This window comes from Schistosoma mansoni, chromosome W, assembly GCF_000237925.1.
Source record: "Schistosoma mansoni strain Puerto Rico chromosome W, complete genome".
NCBI classification, from domain to species: Eukaryota; Metazoa; Platyhelminthes; class Trematoda; order Strigeidida; family Schistosomatidae; genus Schistosoma; species Schistosoma mansoni.
In genome coordinates, this window is record NC_031502.1 from 45,066,641 (window position 1) to 45,083,968 (window position 17,328).

At 41.6% G+C, this 17,328-nt stretch overlaps 2 protein-coding genes across 2 annotated transcripts; both read right to left on the minus strand.

Moving 5' to 3' along the window:
* Smp_198420 (putative translation initiation factor) lies at positions 1-4,326 on the minus strand (the record flags this gene model as incomplete). Its single annotated transcript, XM_018789856.1, is given in 5 exon segments — positions 1-201; positions 1,792-1,846; position 2,047; positions 2,053-2,325; positions 4,201-4,326. Coding segments are annotated over 5 exon segments (465 nt in total). The 3' UTR covers positions 1-191.
* Positions 4,327-16,083: 11,757 nt separating this feature from the next.
* Smp_186920 (hypothetical protein) lies at positions 16,084-16,695 on the minus strand (the record flags this gene model as incomplete). The annotated part of the gene is made up of 1 exon (XM_018789857.1): positions 16,084-16,695. One exon carries the CDS (start codon positions 16,693-16,695, stop codon positions 16,291-16,293), a length of 405 nt encoding a protein of 134 aa, XP_018655258.1. The 3' UTR covers positions 16,084-16,290.
* Positions 16,696-17,328: the final 633 nt, after the last annotated feature.

Here is a 17,328-nt window from a genome sequence, read left to right on the forward strand (position 1 = left end):
AAAGTGAAATCATATCAGTCTAATTGTGTAAAATTGATTATACAAAGAGTATATGTTCATTTTACATACTTTGGGATGAAAAGTTACCAATTTTTGAAGTTTGAAAATAAATGTACACGAATGAAGGAACACGCAACAGGATAATATTCTTCACACTAAATGAGGCATCTGTATAAAATCCAACCGGTGAATCAGCTAAGGCTGAAGAAAAGCAACAAACGTTAACAAAAATAATAATATAAATATACACTAATGCACACAAATAAGCAAAATGCTAATACGTAAAGTCGACTATTATTTCTGCCTGTGCACAATTACAATTCAGTAGCTGGATAAGCGTATTGAGTATTGTTCTTCTCCATTTACATGTTTAATTTATGCGATAAAGACTCCATATAATACATTAAAATTATATGACTCGAAAAAATTAGTTTAGGAAATTAATTAGTGCTAATCAAAAACTGACCGTATTCTACAAATTTACTTTCCTAATTAACAGTGAACTAATATGAGGAAAACGCAACATAGAAGCTTTATTATGTAATCATCTTTTCTCACATGTCATCTAATTCAAACAAGAAGCAATATCAGTATTAACTGGATACACTTTAGGTATAATTTACACCACTTACCTAATGGATGTTTATATACTTAACTTTTAAGTAAACTATTTCTGTAGGGGTTAATGATAATACCGTCTTCAATCAAAAAAGATGTAACACAAGTCTTGTTTACACTATTGACCTTAATGTGGACTGTGACAGAAAAATAGTGGAAGTCATATAACTATAAACATTATTTATACAGTATTGGACTTCCCCAATTATACCGGAAACTCTTGTTTGCATGAAGATAGTTTACCTCACCAAACAACCAAATTTCAAATCAAATAAACGTTAACATAGTCCACATTATTCGTCTTAGCTATACGCATATGTATGATTCAAACAGTAACCTTCCAACGTTCATTAAACAAAGAAGACAACTATGATCCCTAAAGAAAGTGTTAATCTGTCGTACTATTTATGTTTAGGCGCAAATGTCTAAAGTCGAGACTGAGAACCAATAAGTTAGTGAAATACTGCAAGATATGGAGTAATGACATACAAAAGTAGACTTTTAAACAACTAAATAGATCAATACACAACATCGGTGGATAATAAAATACCCATCGTTTTTCACCATCATGACCAATAAACATTTCACATTGACACTCATTTTACTGCTAAATTATAACATCACAAGAGATTTAATTGTGACAGTAAAAGTTCTCAACAGTATTGTTTCAGAAATTTCACATTTAACAGTTGAATTCATGAGTCGATTGAAGCTAGACCACCATGGAAAACCTGGAAGCACTGGACGGCCGTTTCGTCCTATTGTGGGACTCCTCAGCAGTGCGCATCGACGATCCCGCCTTGCGAGATTCGAACCCAGGACCTATCAGTCTCGCACGCGAACGCCTAACCTCTAGAGCACTGAGCCGGCATCCAATGGTGTTAATATCTAACTTCAACCAATCCACGAAAATGTATCACCGTCCACCACTGTCTCTAGTGAGTTACCATTTTACAACAGACCCGGTTGAACTCTACTGGTCACGGCTTCTCACTGGAACTTCAGGAAGTACCTCCTGGAAACCGTTACTAGTGAGCATATGATTATAATCAGAGAGGGGTTTTGTGGATGCTATAGTAATTTAATGGTTGAATTCATGAGCCAATTTTACATTTGTAACAAATAGCTCTTTCGTATAGTGATTAATAAAAAATCTGTACAAAAATTATCCACCTTTCGACCAAGGCGTCGTGCATTGAATCCGCGACAAGGACGTTCATTTCACCATCTAATTTAAATATTGATTCAATCACCTGTAAAAACATGGACAGAGAATAAAAGTAAGTCATAATTCATATGAGTTGACGAAACAATATAAACCACAATTATTTAACGACTGTCAATAAGTAGCTTTTATGTTAGCTGCAATACAATGAATATCGCATTGTTAACGTAAAAAGTTTTTGAAGTTAAAACGGATAAGCATACCTGAATTTCTGTGCTTGTCGTTTTCTGACCACAAAAGCCTGCCCAATCGTTGACCACAAGTCCAGCTGCAATAAGTGTACTTCCTTGGTTTACAGTCCCAGCAGTTAGTGGAAGATGAAGAAGACTACTCAACTGATCTAATTCGTCAACTGTAACTTTAGGATGAACAAGTCCACCTTGGTTTGTCAGCACGCAATATGTTCCGACGAGAAGATGATTTGCAATGACTTCACAAAAAACCTCAACATTCAACACGTCGCTGACCAATTCCACAGTTTCCTAAATATTACAGGAATTAGTCTTAGTTCATGTACAGAATATTATAGACAATAAATTGATGGTCTGAACAAAAAATGGCAGCTGATAGTAATTCGTGCTTCTGCTAACCATTGACTTAACTAAAGTATTAATTGCTGTCAACTTATCAGTAAGTTTCACGTAGATTTTCAATAAATTAAGTGGCAACAAGCCATCGCTTCTATATCTCTACTTATATAAAAACCGATTTATCATCGAGCTTTGCAATATCCATGTTTTGTAGAACACACTGTTTCTATTGAGTACTTACCAGGAGATTGCTTACTACTTTACTTAACCCTAAATTCCACTCGAAATAAAATAAGAATCTTATATAACTTCATATGATAAACTCCTGTTCACCAAACAAGTAAAAGGTAGCTATTTCACATCAGATGTCAAAAAATAACCATTTCATATGAAGACTGAGCTTTACTTGAAGGTTAACTACGATATTTCACTTACGGATTTAGTCAGAAAGACGAACATGGACAATCATTGGAAACCGTATGGCCATTTTGACTACTGTAATGCTCATCATCGTTTTGAGATGATATCGACAACAGAGCATTTAGGTTAAGCAGTACCATGATGCTTTACGATCACTAAATTTTAGTAAACTGCGACCTATATAGTTGACAAGGTTGGGAGAAATAGTAATCCGTCGACAATACTGAGTGAATAGTCATATATGACGAATAAGCTGAACCTGAGAATGTAGATCGTTAGACTTGAACGCAGTAACCTGCGGGTAACGTATCCGCTGCTGGTTTTCATGATGTGATGGATTCATGAGTAAATATTGCTAAAAAAAAGTCTCCGCTTACACCTCTCTGATTCTCATTAGTTACCTAAAGATCAGTTTCTTGAAAAAAGTTAACCTGAAATCATTTCTGCATAAAGTAGTAAATAATTGCGACTCGTTTAATGGAAATAGTTGTAGTAGTCGTCAGATTCATCACTAAACTATCAACTGGTAGGTTGATAGCTTCGATCCCACTTCAACTAACAGGTTGTAGATAGCAAAGATGTATTCTCAGCTTGTATACTAATGTAGCCGAATTTTCGAATAAAATTATTATGGATGAAGTAAGTGACAGTTCAAACAGTTGTCTGACTAGACAAAACACAGTTATTTGGTTGGGGAGAGCAAGTTTTGTTTTAGTTGACACCAATTACCAAGACATCTCCAGTCTTAATGTAATTAATGCTTTCCATGAGATTTAAACCCACACAATCTTTTTGCACCCAAAGAGATCATCAATGAGCTATTCATGTAGTGACTTATCTGTTGAAATAATATTTTACATCAGGTCCCACGTGATGCCACACAATATAGACTCAAATGACCATCGATTAAGTTGAAACATACCAAAGACCACTAGTGGATTGACAAAAAGAGTATATTTGATGTTAGGTAGATGGAGAGAGCCGATAGAAAGCACTGGACCTGGTTTTGTGTTAGTTTGCATACATTTGCAAGGCGTAGTTTTAACTATAGAGGAACTCTCAATTAGAACCTGTTACACTAATACATGTTATTAGTAACTGATAATGCGAAATTGGATTCTGACAGATACGGACTACTAAGTGTACACATGAATGTCCTTCGTAGAAATGTTATTTCTGTATTTTGAGCTGTAAAATCTGGAAGCAATGATGTAAATGAAATATAAACCAACAGATTCCAATTTTTTTAATTAGTACTAATGGTTTTCAGAAATGAAATCGAATATGTACATTGGAACTTTCAAGTTTGTCGATGGTAACAAAACTGGACTTGATGAAACCTAGTAGACGTTATGTTAGGTCACTGATTTCAAAACATCAAAAATTTATGAAGTTCGATTTTATTACTTTATCTAGGTCTGGACGAACGAGGGCGACGTAATCATTGCAAGCAATTATATTCCCAAGAGCTGATAGGCGTTCTTCAACTCGCACTACCTTTACTTTGTCTGGCACGGAATTTGTCAAATGCATCAGTTCTTGATCAGTTGTTGAGTGTGGAACAAGGAGACCATGAGTATTGCCTTAAATAACAAGTTAAAATATACTTTTAAAAAATCATATAGCAAATTAAGTAGATAGCTATTTTATCAAGAGAATAAAAAGTTCAAGTAGCTTACTGATAGAACATTATTGATCTGAAGTGACAGGGTGAACAGTTTATAGATAATACATCTAATGACCCCAAGAAATCTAGAGAAACGCTACGCTCAATAGTAAGCAGTTTCAAATAATTACTCATCAACAAAACTTCCAGGGTCTCACAATTTGCTTCCCAATGAATCCACTCAGCCTAGACAGTCCAACGGCGTTGTTTAAATTGTAGTTCCTCAGTATATATATAAACTACAGAACAAGGACTTAACTAATTTCGTCGAGTGTAGGCAACACAACATACATTTCATCATTGTTAGGCATGCTATTTGAAAACGAACAGTGATACTTTTACTTACTGAGTTAGTTTTGTTTCGATCGTTCATTACACATCAAGACCACTGTTTTCGCTTTAACTGAATTTAGTTCAGTTAAAGTGATCGTCAAGAGTATCACTCTCTCTCGAAAGTAATTTATCATAGGTGATTTTGAGTACGTTGGTTCTTTTTGCATTTGTATGCATTTTTCGGTTGAACAATTCATAGTTTTCCAGTTTTTTTCCGGTTATCAGTTTCCTTTGTCTCTGGGTATTGTTTGTGTTTAGTTTCTTTTTGAAAACCTCTGATTGATGACTGGACAGTGCAAAAATATAATTGCCGACGCCAAGGCCGTCGATATCCTGCGGAAAGTGGCATGCAGTGCAATTAGTGCATAGGATGGTACCAGGAAGTTTGTGTGAATCTAACGCCTGTGGCTTTCAAACAGTTTACTAAAAAATGGTTGCGTGTGGTTTTGTCAGTAGTGCCGCTCAAACGCAAACAGTTTTCTTAACCGGGGTCATTTCAGTAGTGAATGCTGATAAAAAGTGTATCAGCAAACGAGGTCGAGACACATCGCACAGTACTTGCTCGGTCGATACACAAATCGATGTAAGGCCACCTCAAATAAGCTCGGTAACAGCTGAATTACATGGGTCTAAGGAGTAAAGACCGACTTCAAAGAGGTCTGTTAGAAATAAAAACTCAAGAAAGGAAGTTTCTTCTGTCCCCCATCTTCTAAATGGGCACCGGATTTATTTATTTATTTAATCACATATATATTGGTACAAAGGGCACCGGATACATATGCGCCACACAAAATAATGAGAATGGGAGGAGAAGGAAGAAGATGCGTATATATAAAAGAAGGAAAAAAAAAGAAAAGGAGAAGAGTAATGATGGGGGGAACTGAAATGTACAACCAGAAGAGCTCTCTCAGTTAGGAAAGTTATAGCCACTCTTTATGAAGAAAGTAGAAGAAGGTTACAGCAGGATCGCCACTGGCTTCTATTCTGAGCCATATCTGATAACGTCTCTAGCCACTGTGTTGCACCATCTCTCGGACCCCAGCCAGGGAGTCGTAAAGGACCAACAGAAGCTAGCCCTTTGCAGCTTTCTTTCATACCACGACACCATGTCATACACTGACCTCCTCTCCGCTTTTTCCAACCAGTCCCAGCGTCGGCAAATAATGCACGACGTGGAAGTCTCTGGGACGACATTCGTAAAACATGTCCAAGCCACCGAAGTCGGTGTTTCAAGATGGTGACACCAATTGAATTATCGTCTCTGCGCCCGAGCACACGATGCCGAACCTCTGCATTACTAACATGGTGTTGCCACTGAATGTCAGCAATCCTTCGGAGACAACGATGATCGAACACAGAGAGTCGTCTAACATCCTCAACTCGGAGAAGCCAGGTTTCACATGCATAGAGCAAAACTGCTCTCACCGACGCGTTGTAGATCCGACCTTTTACAGCCAGACTAACATCACGAAGGCGCCAAAGATGGCCCAGATTGGCATAAGCCGCTCTGGCTTTCATTATACGTGCATCAATCTCATCAGTCACGCCCCCACCAGCACTTATGTAGCTACCTAGATACATGAACTTCTCAACTACTTCAATCTGCTCACCATCTAGGGTGAGTACAGGATGAGAATCCTGCCAGTCTTGTAAGAGTACCTTGCACTTGGAGGGTGCAAAGCACATACCGTACCTGCGGACACTGATTGCCAACTGATTAAGTGCGGATTGCATGCCTTGGGCATTATCGCACAGTAAGACAATATCATCCGCATACTCAAGGTCGAGAAGTTGTTCTCCAGGCAGCAGATCCACACCGCCATTACTTACATCCATCAGAGCTGTTTCCAGGATGTCATCGATGGCAAAGTTGAAGAGGAATGGTGAGATTGGGCAACCCTGCCTAACCCCACTGCTCGAATGGAACAAGGGAGAAAGGTGGTTGTATACCCTCACTCTGCCTGAGGTGTTCGTATACAGGGCCTTTAAGATGTTAATGAACTTCTCAGGCACACCCTTCTTCAATAGACAATCCCAGAGAACAGTCCTGTCCAACGAATCGAAGGCAGCCCTGATATCAAGAAACACTACGATTGTTGGCCTGCGATAAGTATGACGGTGTTCTAACATTTGGCGGAGGGTGAAGATGTGGTCAATGCATCCTCGACCAGAACGAAAACCGGCCTGCTCCTCGCGAGTCAATCGTTCTCGGGTTTTAAACAACCTACGAAGAATGACAGAAGCCAATAGTTTGGACGCAATCGGAAGTAGACTTATCCCCCGATAGTTATTGCAGGAACAACGTGAACCCTTTTTAAAGATAGGGACGACTATCGACTCATTCCATGATGTTGGAACACTTTCTTGCTCCCAAACCTTTGTAAACAACACAGTCAATTCCTAAGTCAGAAAGTCACCACCATCTTTAAAAAGAGCCGGAGGTAAGTCATCTGGGCCCGGCGATTTGTAACGTTTCAAGAGTTGGAGTTCCTTGCGGACTTCCGCCTCGTTTGGTGGATCGGTCGTCACCGGCCATGGGGGGCAGGACAAACTGGTCGATGTTGCCGGAGCAGCAGGCCAGTTGAACTGCCCTTCGAAGAATTCCGCCCATCGTCCAAGACGTCGAGAGATGTTAGTGATTGGCATCCCGTCATCCTCGTAGATTGTTTCACTCACACCAGACTTCTTGCTGCCAGTGGCTCGGATGAGTTGGAAGAGCTTCCGGCAGTTACCAGATGCAGCTGCTGCTTCCATCTCATTAGCACGCTCCGACCACCAGGCTTCTCGGTCCTTATGCAAGCTTTGCCCGATTTCATTACGTAACAGCCTTCGTTTGTGGTCAAACTCACGGTCACCCGGAGTAGACCGACGGGCTTCGATCAGTTGTAAGGAGCCAGAAGAAACCCAGTGCTTGTAAGCGGGACGTTTCGCGAAGCCGCAAGCGGCTTTACTCGCCATTTTCATGGCGTCGTGAAGATGCAACCAATGCTCATCTATACTTTTCGGTGGGATGATAGCTAGCCTAGAGGCTAGCTCCGCTCGATACTTACTTGCAACAGAAGTTGTAGCCAATTTACTAATATCAATCCGTTGGTGGTGGTCAATCCTTCGGCCACTGAAAAGTAAGGTGAGATTGGCGCAGACCAGGGCATGATCAGACTCCAGATAGGTACTCCAAAAGGAGCGGCAGTCTTGTACACAACCACGCCAGCGGTAGCTGATCGCGATGTGATCAATCTGAGTCCAGGCTTGGGATGCAGAGGGAGGACGCCAGGTGGCACACCGGCGATGACTGTGCCGGAAGTTAGTGCTGGCCAGAAACAGGTTGTGGTCTGTGCACAGTTGCAGCAAACGGTCCCCGTTATCTGTCCTGCGACCAACAAGTTCCCATAGGTCACCTAAACGACTCTCTTCTGTGCCTAGACGCCCGACCTGTGCATTCAAGTCTCCGGCTAGTACTACAATATCTGTCGAACGCGCTTTCTGGAGAAGAACTGTTAACTGATGGTAAAACTCATCCTTGATTGCATCCGGGCTGCAATCTGTCGGGGCATAGGCGGAGACGACGAAAAGACACCGATTCTCACGCCGATTTCTTCTCACTTTGATGGAACTTTCTAATCTAACAGCACATAACCGACTGTTAATGGGGATCCAATCGATTAGTGCTGCCTCAGCTCTAGCGCTTAGTGCGACACCAACGCCAGCAAGACCAGACGAAGATGCCACAGGGTCCCCGGATAAGCGCACGTGAAACAAGCTTTTCGAGGCGACAGATCGAGAGCGGATTTGTAGTACTTCACTAGAGTCTTGAATACGGGTCTCGGATAGACAACAAACGTCAACATTAAGACCTTCCAAAGACATAGCCAGCCCTATCTGTTGTCTGATCTGCATTGGTGTGCGAACGTTGAAGGAAGCCAGCTTGAACGGCGTACGTGGTTTCAGAAAGACTGCTTCAGTATTCATAATCGGTGGAAGCATTCACTTTCAACCAGACAGTGACTGGAGATCGTTTAGATAGGACAGATTTTCCACCAAGAGCGAGCTGCTGCATAAGTTGAAAAGTAAGGTTACACAAATTGGGGATAAAAGGGGGTGAATTAGCGATATGGTGAATAATAATAATAGTAATAATGCAAATTGATTTGTTTCTAGTATGAAAGAGAATATAACTGTCAGTTGAATGTTCCATTTCATTTATTTGCGAGAGGGCTGTGATACTGCCCGGGTGCCCAAACCGAAGCAGGTGGTTTTCTTAGGGGGCCACACCCCGAGCCTTTGACCTAGAGGTCTAACCCACAAGGCAGTAGAGCATCGTGAGGAGATGCAGTCCCATGGTAGCCGGTGACCAATAACTGGTTTATTCCCCATTTGTCCCTTCAGGATACGGGAGCCCATGTGCACCATTGGTTTGGAATCAGGGTTTTCCAACTCCCCTAGGTGGATACTTCATATCCACCAACCTAGTTATAGCGCCGGACATTCGCTTTTCGTCCTCTCACTTTCGTAAACAACACCCCCGCCACGAGAAGGCAGTGAGTAGGACTTCCCTGGCAGGGGCTATATACGCGTGGCCATGTGAGAGCATTTCGAGAGGGAGAGCGGACTCTCCCCACTCTCGGCCGTACCAGGGCATTTGGAGAAACACCTGAAAATCCTTACGGTAAACTGGAAAAATCTGAGGACTGAATTGTCAGAAAATTTTTTCGAACAGAAACTAGTCGATGTGGTTATCACATGTGTCCTAGTGCAACATGTTAAAGGAGCAACTAAGCACAAATCGGACTCCGAATCATCCTTACTAGATCTCACATTGATCTATTATGATGATGACGTCACAAACCCCAACTATATTCTACTCCTAGGTAAAAGCGTTAATATAGTTCTAGTCATTGATTTCCATAGTTGTCAATAACGATGATGTGTCAGCCCAACCGAGACCTGACGTCTGAAAAGCAAATATACAAGATATCATACACGCAGCATCGTTAGTTGATTAGACGATAGAACCAGCCCGCCATCAAAACGGCTTGGGATCATTAGTGGAAGACAATTACGATAAAGCTCAGGTATTCTCAAATTACTTTAACAATGTATATACCGTAGGGATGCCCTTCCCTTCAGTTCATACAAGCCCCACACACATACAATGGACACTGCGACCGTTAAAAACCTGGTGTCTTAGGTCCGTTAAATAAGCTTGATACAGGCAAGTCCATGGGACCCGATTAAATGCATCCTAGGTTGCTAAAGGAACTACAAAATTTTGTCGCGAATTCCTTAAACATATCTGTAACTAAAGGTAGATTACCAAACGACTGGAAGAACGCCATAGTAATTCCCGTCTTCAAGACAGGTACAGAACATGAACCTGAGAACTGCCGACCCATTAGCCTAAATAGCGTGGTTAAGAGTCCAGAAAAGATTGTTCGGAAGAAGCTGTTTAAGTGTCTCGACGAAAACCGGATTCTTTCTGAAAAGCAGGATGTCTTTAGAACAGGTTATTCCTGTTTCACTAACTTATTAGTAGCTCGTGGAAGTTGGTGCGCTCTTAAAGACCAAAATTTACTAATAGACGTAGCCTGCATTGACTTCAGCAAAGTTTTTAACAAAGTTCATCACAACCAGTTGTTATATAAGTTAAGTAATATTGGAGTTGGAGGCAAATTATTAGTGTGGTTAAAAGACTTCCCAGTTAGACGTTAACAAAGAGTACGGGTGAACTCAAAGCTGTCTAGATGGGAAACTGTACTTAGCGGAGTACGGTTTTGGGGCCAATGTCGTTCATCTTGTATGTAAATGACCTTCCTAGTCTCCAATCACTATCGGTCTTGTTATATGCTGACGATATCAAGATATGGAGAGCGATAAAAAGTGGTGGTAGATTAGAGCTCCAAAATAACCAAGGGAAATTACCTGATTGGTGTCTCGACGAAAACAGGATTCTTCCTGAAAGGCAGAATGACTTTAGAACAGGTTATTCCTGTCTTACTAGCTCATTATTATATCACCAGAACCCCCGACACTGATGTTTGTTCTGTCAATGCAAGTCTCAAACGACAGAATCTGACATCACAGATCTCTGTCGTACTCTACTGTCATACTTACACTCGTTTTCTTAATATTCATCCTAGCCGACGACACCACAACCCCCCTCCAAAGAAGCACGTTACAATAACGATGTTTCTAGATCACAAGAAACAGCAATTACTGATTGGTGCTAGTATGACAATAGGTATGGTGAGTCTAAACCTCACAGTTTCTCCAATCCCAAACCTGACATCACGATAAATCTCTTGGGAAATCCCATTGTCCGGCACTTGTTAGCAGCAACTGTAGCCAGTGAACGCAGCAGTTTGTTATACATTGCTGATTTGATGGTGGGGATTCGCTATCTCCTTGACACTGACGCAGAAGTTATCGTCCTTCCTACGAATGCCAATCACCATTTACAAGACCGGTGTTCAACTTACAGGGGGCCATTGGAAAACCATTCACCAAAAGACTATACAACTTCCCCATTTTCTCATTGTTTATTGCATGATCGAAGTATCCTAAATGTTTTATTTATTTGAACACATAAATATTGGTACAAAGGCGTACCGAATACATTTGAGCCACACAAGTCACTTGATTTGTGTGTGGGTTGTGATACTGCCCAGGTGCCCAGACTGAAGCAGGTGGTTTTCTTAAGGGCACACCCGGAGCCTTCTCTCTAAAGGTCTCATCCACAAGGCAGTGGAGAAACGTCAGAAGGTGCAATCCCATGGTAGCCGGTGACCAACGATTGATTCATACGCCATTCCCTCAGGATACTAAAGTCCATGTGCACCAACCCGGTTAAAGCTCCGGACATTTGCTTATCGTCCTCTCAATTTCGTAAACAACACCACTGCCATGAGAAGGCAGTGAGTAAGAGTTCCCTGGGAGTGGCTGTATACGCGCGGCCATGTGAGAGTATTTCGAGAGAGCTGACTCCCCCCCATTAACGGCCGTACCAGGGCATTTGGCGGCTGCATACAGGCGACTAGCCCCTACCTTAAAAGAAACAGTAATCTGTTGGAAAAGTTCCAAAGAAATGCAACTAAGCTGGTTCCTAGAATAGATAAGCTCGACTCTCCTTGTCTTCCAAAACAGGCAATTAACTGTTTAAAAAGTTTACAAGCTCAGAACAAATTACTTATTAGCTGACTATCGACTTTCCCAACATATCATCTACAAATGAAAGTCATCACCTTAAAACGTGATTGAGACAACTTTTTCTGACGCTTTCAAAAGTCAGATGAAGTGAGAGACCACCACTGCCAGTACTAACACAGGTCACTTAGTCTCTTACCCTTTCAAACAAAAACTGATGAGACGCAACAAAAATTAACATTTTTCGGACTCTATTAAACATTACCAGCCATTGAGTAAATAGCCGAGAAGTTAGGAGCACAATACAGCCAGACAAATTATAGTAAGATTATCTGGTGATTTGTGAAAACTTAACCCTTGCGGACCTATACTAGATCGCATTCTATGTCAAAATTGACCTCGTTTAATAGTATAAAAACAAAAAAAGCGAACGCCAAGTACAATATTTCACAGCACATACCTACAGTCATTCTTCCAACAGCCCGAATACCAGCAATCGTTGTGTCAATGACAGGAAAGTTTTCTGGAAGTTCATCTCTGAAAACACTAAATATATGGTCTACAAAAACTGAACACGTTTACCTGTTGGAGTTTTCGGAACTCCCAACAGAAACCAAGCAGTAGTTATTTGTAAGTTTGGAAAACACACCAATATCACTAGCACCCTCAAAATGAGTACGTGAAGCCATTGTACAACAACACGCCAGAAGGAATTCGGAAATTGCGCTGAACAATGATACAGTCCTTCAGTATTGACGATAGAAGGTTGATGGACCTGTGTTAATCTTTGCAGCTTGTTTTCCATAAAAAGTTCAGCTTCTCCCGGAAAATGTTTATTGATGGAACTGATACCAGTTGTTCGAGTTGTTAGTGCCAGTCACTGACTACTCAGTAGTAAAGATAGGAGATCTATCAACTTATATTTATCCTTGCAATTTATAGCACTGTGTAGCTCCGATCTCTTTTTCAGTGTATCAACAGAAAGTGCCGATATTATGTGTCCCGGTAATTCACTAGGTGCGAGAAACGAAGCTCCAGGCGTGAACGACTTGATCTCGGATTTTGAACTTTCTTACAATACCCTCTCAAATGATCAGTCCTAGACGGGAGGGAAAAATGAGATACATCAGTACCAATGTCACTGTCCAGTATACGGTAAGCTAATATTAGATCACTACGTTGTCTGAGGTAAGGTAGTGAAAATAATTTGGGGTGTCTTAGTCTGTCTTCATAGAATAGATCAGAGAGCGCCTTTATCATTTTGGTCCCCAGTTATTGGACTCGTTCTGGCATATCCGCCTCATATTTGAAACGAGGACTCGTTGCTTGAATCCCATATTTCAAATGCGACCTCACGGAAGTCGGGTATAACACCTTAAACATTTTTTTAAGTACTAAAAAGACCTACAAATAGCTCATAAGACCCTGAAGTTGTTTCAAGCATCAGCCCTACAATTACTCGTAGTTTTGACTTTGTTGCTCTTAGATCTTTATATTCCATTGCTATAGGTAATAACTATACATATTGTGTAGTGGTATGAATAGTCATAGTTAAAATTCACTTCCAGCGACTACCTGGCCATCCGTGCAAGCAGTGAATCTAGGTACCCGTATAATATTCTATCTGACATACTGTGTATGGATCTCCAAATCTTTAGGTTGTCGGCGAGGAATAGGATAGATGGCTTTGCTACAATTAGTAGATTGTAACAGTAAATGAATCCCCGAAATTAATAGTTCTGTATGTGTTCGACATTGGGTGCTGACCATATTAGTTTTAATGGACTCACCTAGCTGAAGGCTCTCGGTCATGCATCCGCACCAGATCACGGGTGGGAACGCCGTGCTCAACTTCTCCTGAGACCACTAGACAGTTAAGATCAGTCACTTCTCCATATATTGATAATCTATCAAATATATCTTCCGACCTCCTTGCTTCTGACTTTTGATTTCACTGGGTGGGTGCGATTCAGTTATAGGTGTTACTGGTAAAGTGTTGTCAAACTACAATACCTGCAGCATCTTCATGATCATTTATCCGAAGGAAGAAAGGAATGCGGCCAAGGACTTAACCATGAGGAACTCTATCTCTTACAAATTACCACCCTGTGAGGGCACCATTTACCACTCCTACACTGAGAAAGTCACTTATACGGTTTATGATTTCAAAATGGATTCCAATACTTTCTCGTTTTAATTTAGGACCCGAATGAGAAATCTCGCTGAAGGTTCCATTTAGGTCTATGAAAATTGCATCCCTCGAGAGATTTCTATCGTTTTCTGTAGCCCAATCTTCTCATGCGATGAGCAGATTTGTCAAGCATGAAAGGCCTTACCTGAAACCGCATTGTTCCCTGGATAGAAGATTGTGTCCTTCCACACAGTTTATAGTAGCCAAGTGAACAATCTTTTCCATCAGTTTGACAACTACACTGGTCAGAATAACGAGCCAATATTTACTAAGTCTCTGCTCCCCGTCTATACACTGAACTTATTACTGCATCCTCCCAGATCCTTGGCAGTTTGGACCGTGGCAGAGAAAGATATCGAACAATATTGGTATGGGTTCAGCAATTACATACGTCAGGGCTTTATTAATCCTAGAGTGAATATCCTCAGGACAACTAGGCTTATATACTTTGAGATCCTGAATTAATCTTGCGAAGGTTCCTTTCTAAGTAACAACAGGATCCATTGACAAGCCTCCTTGACCATGGTTACTTGTTGATCGTTTCTCATTTCCAGTGGAAAACACTTTACTAAAATGTTCTGATAAAGCTTCATCTTTCGCAGAACCATTTCCTGCCAATATCAACGGATTTTCCTCTAACAACAGTAATGGGATTCCATGAGTTCTGCGATTCCGCCTCTTAATATGCAAGAACAACCTTTATGTACTATTTTCACAGTCCCTGTCCAGTTCTTTCATATGACTATTTAGCCTCATTTACTGACTCTTTGCAATCATTCCTGGTCTTAAATAACTGAATCTATACTGTTCCAAGCCTGTAGAAACGAACATATTCCAATGCTTTTCCCCACGTACAAGAATTTTTTCACCTGCTTAGTCATCCATAGTGGACAGTTATTTGGTCTGCGTGATACTAAGCATGGCATAAATGAAGATGTGACTGAACTAAGCTCACGATGCTTTTTCAACTAACGAGCTAGTATCTACTGTCCAGTCTGTTTTTTGCAGCGCACTCCTGGATTGCTTATTTGGTTGCTCTACATATATTTGGGTGAGGCTTAATCTGAATAATAAAACAGCATGATCGTTATATGAAAACGGTGGGAGAATAATAATAATATATTTCGGCAAGTGCAGGTACACGTCATTTTTACAGGCATGATCTACAATTTACAACATATACTGGTCCACAGTATGCATCCCAAGCAGGGTTGTTTAGTAATTATAATCTATAAAAGTTGATCGTAGTTCATTCGTTCAGATATAATATGTTTTCATCAGAACAGTTTCCAAAGGGACATCGCGTCCACGTTACATACGAGATCCAGTCTCGACAAAAAGTGTATTAGGGTTTCGGTCATGCTAAGTATTTATGTACTGCAGCTTTTTAAGTTTATAGTTGTTATAAAGTGGATTGGGCACACTTTGAGGAAATCACCCGATTGTGTCACAAGACAAGCCCTCACATGGAATCCTGAAGGTCAAAGGAGAAGAGGAAGACCAAAGAACACATTACGCCGAGAAATAGAGGCAGACATGAGAAGAATGAACAAGAACTGGATAGAACTAGAAAAGAAAGCCCAGGACAGAGTGGGTTGGAGAAAGCTTGTCGGCGGCCTACGCTCCATTGGGAGTAACAGGCGAAAGTAAGTAAGTTGTTATAAAGTAGACCTGTGGAGCGCCTGGTGCGAACTATGACCTTGGGAAAGCGCGTTCGTCGAGCTTGTTCCAGATGTCAGAAGTTGCATAGCTTCACCCTCAGGGCAAGATTCTGAAGAGAAAAAAAAGAGAAACCGAGGAGCAGCAAGGCATTCGGATATGAACGATAACCAATGCTTAACATTTATTAGTGTGTAGTGGATGTCGAGTCGTGGACGGACTATGATCACCACTACTATTCGATTACGCGTCCAAAAACGACTTGGTTCCCTTGATAGCCCGTAAATCAGAAGGCTTTACTAGTCCAGATCAAGTATATTTATTGGCGATCTCGTGGTATCGAAATAATACCGAGACGTGCCAAAGAGTACAAGCGAATAAGCAGTGCGTGAGCAAGCTCGAACCAAACAAGGCGGATAGCGGAACAAGAAGTGAAACTGATGCAGTTAAACAAATACAGTAAAACAATCTCTGGTACAATTGGTTACAATAATAATAATTGTTTCCGTTATTCCAATCGTGTTCTTATCGAGACTGGCCGGTCACTACAGGAGCCCCCCGCTAGAAAGGGTTTACACTTTCGATACGTAGCGGTTTCGTTCGTGGGACTGATCGCGAAACGTGCAATTGTAGGACGAAGGCGTTGGCAGAACAGGAAGTGATCGTTGATCCTCGAGTTGCCACCAAAAGTCTTTGACGTAGAACGGTACCAGAAGGAACGTACTGTGTTGATTGTTTGGATTAGCATGCTACACCAGAGTGGTTTGTATCCAGAATCTGAAGGTTGCGTTCGTAGAGGTCCGGACCAGAAACGCTGCAGACGTAGGACGAAACCAGATTGAGCCAAGGAACCAAATGCGACCAGGATGACCATGTTCGGGACCAAATGTATATCATACGTATTTGGAGTCATAGAGATCGACTGAGTGCGTTGACTAGAGCGTGGGTGATCAGGCCAGCTTTCGCCAAGATTGGCTAAAGTCGACGATACCAGAACAGCGATGGTCAGAGGCGTAGGCTCGGGGTAAACAAAAAAATGAAAGAAAAAGAGAAAAGTGTAGCTTTCGTGTAGTATAGGGGTAGGTTCCTATACTGTATCCGTAGTTGGTTATGAGGTTAGTCGAGAAAGCGTACGGGTAAGTGTACTCGGCGACCAGAACGTGAGACGGTAGTCTCGTTCGAACCTCGTGAGCCTGCAATCTCATCCGCAGTCAAGGGCAGTGTGGTCTGCCGGTCTGGACGTGAGACGGAAGTCTCGTCCGTAGACGGGGCAGATGACACGTGCTGTTGACTGGGACGTGAGAATGAGGTCTCAGGTGCATCTAGCGTGGGATCCGAAGTAGATGTAGAAATCCCGCTAGAAGCTCTGATGGGTCTAACATTGGGTCTCGGCTTATCAGGTATAGCACTGTCATCGACGTGTGCTGGCCTGAGACGATCAATGCTGACTGTTTCGATGCGGCCACGTCGATCAACCTTGAAGGTCTTTTCGTGACGGGAAATCACGTGAAAATGTCCTTCGTAAGGCTGTTGTAGAGGTTTGCGT